A 2,984-nucleotide genomic window follows, 5' to 3' on the forward strand; every position below is an offset into this window, starting at 1 on the left:
CTGTCAATCGGTCATGGGGTCAACGGATTCACCTACGACCCAGCACTTGGTGAATTCATATTAACCGAAAAAAATATGAGAATTCCAAGCAGAGGAAAAATTTATAGGTACTTCATTTTTTTTTCTAGATTATTCAGCGACTTCCAGAAATCTAGAGAAATAATTATTCCTGCATTTTCCATAAATAATCATCAGGAATTAATAAATTTAATTGAATTGTCTGTTTAAATAAATAAATTTAATTGAAAACAGCATTAATGAGGGATACGAGGCTGTTTGGGATCCGGCAATTAAGGAATATGTTCAATCAAAAAAATATCCAGCCACTGGGAAGCCTTACGGGGCCCGATATGTTGGTTCCATGGTGGCGGATGTCCACAGGACTATTAAATACGGAGGAATTTTCCTGTACCCAGCGACAAAAGAAAATGTCAATGGAAAAGTATGAATAATAATTACCGTAATAATTAATAACAATTCATTATTAATATTCGTCCATTATTAATTTAATTGCTTCTGTTAAAATAAATATTAACAGACATATTGATATTATTATTTTTCTAAATATATTCAGGTACTCGCAATAATATATTATATATTATAATATATGAATATATTTTCGTAAAATTTCAAATATATTTTTTTCGAAAAATAATTGATTGGATTAATTAATCGAATAATTAGTTGAATAATTAATTTATTCGTTTTTAATATTTGATAAGCAATTATTATTTTTATTTGTAGTAATTATGAATTACTGTGGGTTGGAGATTTTTTGGTGTATTTTTTGGTGCGCGGGATTTTCGAATGGAATTATCTATAAATGGGTCTGATGGCCCAATTATTTTTTTCTGCCGCAGCTCCGACTTTTGTACGAGTGCATTCCAATGGCGTACATTGTTAATGAGGCGGGGGGTAAGGCTTCCAATGGAGAAATTGATATTCTTGATGTAGTGCCTGAAAAACTCCACCAGAGATGTCCGATATTCCTGGGGTCCTCTGAAGACGTTGATGATGTGCTCGAAGTTATCAGGAAGCACAAGTGATTGGAAATCAATCAGAGATTTTTCTGGTCAACCCCAGATTTATATAATCGGTCATGATCATCGATTACGATATCGATTATTCATTTATTTCGATTTACATTGAACAATTATTTGAATTTTTTATTTTCTTTGATTAGTAATTTTATTTTGCGAATGTAATGATTTTTTGTAACGAATTATTGCTTAATAAATTCATGATTAATTTGCGTAAATCTTGTTTTAGAATGACGTTTGGAAAAATTGAGATTTTTGGGGTCTCGCAGTCAGTGGGAGTCCAATAGGAATAAATATGTATTTTCAACCTAAAATTTCTCTGGATATTTCCTCAGATGGATGCCAGTCAATTCGAGCGCAACATTTTAAGTTACTCAACGAATTTATTTTGGGAATTTCTTCCGAGCTCTGCATACATTTTTTTCACCAACCGCTGACATACGAATGAAAAATAACTCCAAGATACAAAAATAATAATAAATTCTTAATAAAAATTCTAGTGGAAAGGAGGCGTAAAATCTCACCTACGGAAAATTCCAGGAAAATTTTATGGCTCTAGAAATTTCAGGGGGAACACCTGAATTTTTTTAAATAATTAATTATAAATAATTAAAATAATGAATTATTACTCTTTTCTGAATTTTTCATTAAAAAATTCTCCCAAATGATTATTTTCTCGAAATTTTCTCGCGTAAAAAAAAAGTTGAAGTTGAATATTTCAACCATCTTTTAAAAATTAATATTAATAATAATAATATATCAATAATTAATTATAAATAATTAAAATAATGAATTATTACTCTTTTCTGAATTTTTCATTAAAAAATTTTCCCGAAATTTTCTCGCATAAAAAAAAAGTTGAAGTTGAATATTTCAAACATCTTTTAAAAATTAATATTAATAATAATCTTAATGTTTTAATGTTTTAAATAAAATAAATGCTCGATGGAGCTTTTGAAAACCGACCGAAATCCCAAAAATTATTCGTCCGATTAATAAAATATCGCATGATCTAATGATTCATCGATCTGATAAGGTGATTAAAAAATTCAATGACAGAAGTCTTCCTGTGGGGATTTCTCATGCATCATTTGAGTACACGAGATGTGCCAAGACGACAAGAGCCATTCAGGGTCAAGCAACAAATTGAGAATGATGCCCGGACAAATTCCTGGGGCTTCTGGTTCGCGTTATTTTTTCCCGTTGTTGAAGGAGCTGCAGGCATGTGGCACAATTTCCTCATCCAAAAATTATAAACAACATTATAACAAGCAGAAAATAGAAACATTGACAGCGAGAGGAAAGAATTTCAAGAATCAATTGTTTTTAAATTAAAATTTAATTACTGCAAATTAATACATAATTAAATAAATCTGGTTTAAACAACTGATTGAAATTTTTGTAATTTTCAAATGTAATTTTAGTTTGCAAGAATTCAAATGAAATTAGTATTTATTTATATATGCCTGAGGACGGATTTAATTTATAAACTAAAATATTTTTTAATCTCAATCAATTATTCATTTTTACATATAAAAAATAGAAAAATATTCTTCAAGTTCTCGATATCTACGAAAAGTTAATATAATATAATTAATATAATTAAACAATTTATCAATCCGTTTCAATTTTATATAAATATGTAATTAAGATTATATTTATTTGTTTACACTGCGTATTTGTTGAGTAAATTGGCGCAAATGAATGAGAAGATTAATAAATTAAAAAATATTTTCCATCGTCTTAAATTTAATTTAATAATAAACAATTTGCGTGGCGAACAAATAGACGCAGGTATTTTCCTGAATTTTAATGCGCGTGCAACTCTGAATCTAGAATTGATTGATATAAGTATTAATTTTGCAAAAATTTGTATTTTTTATTTAAAAAGATTATTGCTGAGACTCACGTGTCCCATTCCCTTGCACGTGGTCTAAAATCAGA

The 2,984-nt window shown here is 28.7% G+C and overlaps 1 protein-coding gene across 1 annotated transcript; it reads left to right on the forward strand.

Moving 5' to 3' along the window:
• fbp (fructose-1,6-bisphosphatase) lies at positions 1–1,053 on the forward strand (the record flags this gene model as incomplete). The annotated part of the gene is given in 3 exon segments (XM_011298865.1): positions 1–107; positions 253–442; positions 861–1,053. Coding segments are annotated over 3 exon segments (483 nt in total), but the record flags the coding sequence as incomplete, so codon positions are not given.
• Between the last annotated feature and the right edge of the window lie 1,931 nt (positions 1,054–2,984).

The sequence above is a fragment of the Fopius arisanus genome, unplaced genomic scaffold (genome assembly GCF_000806365.1).
Source record: "Fopius arisanus strain USDA-PBARC FA_bdor unplaced genomic scaffold, ASM80636v1 scaffold00012, whole genome shotgun sequence".
Taxonomy (NCBI): domain Eukaryota; kingdom Metazoa; phylum Arthropoda; class Insecta; order Hymenoptera; family Braconidae; genus Fopius; species Fopius arisanus.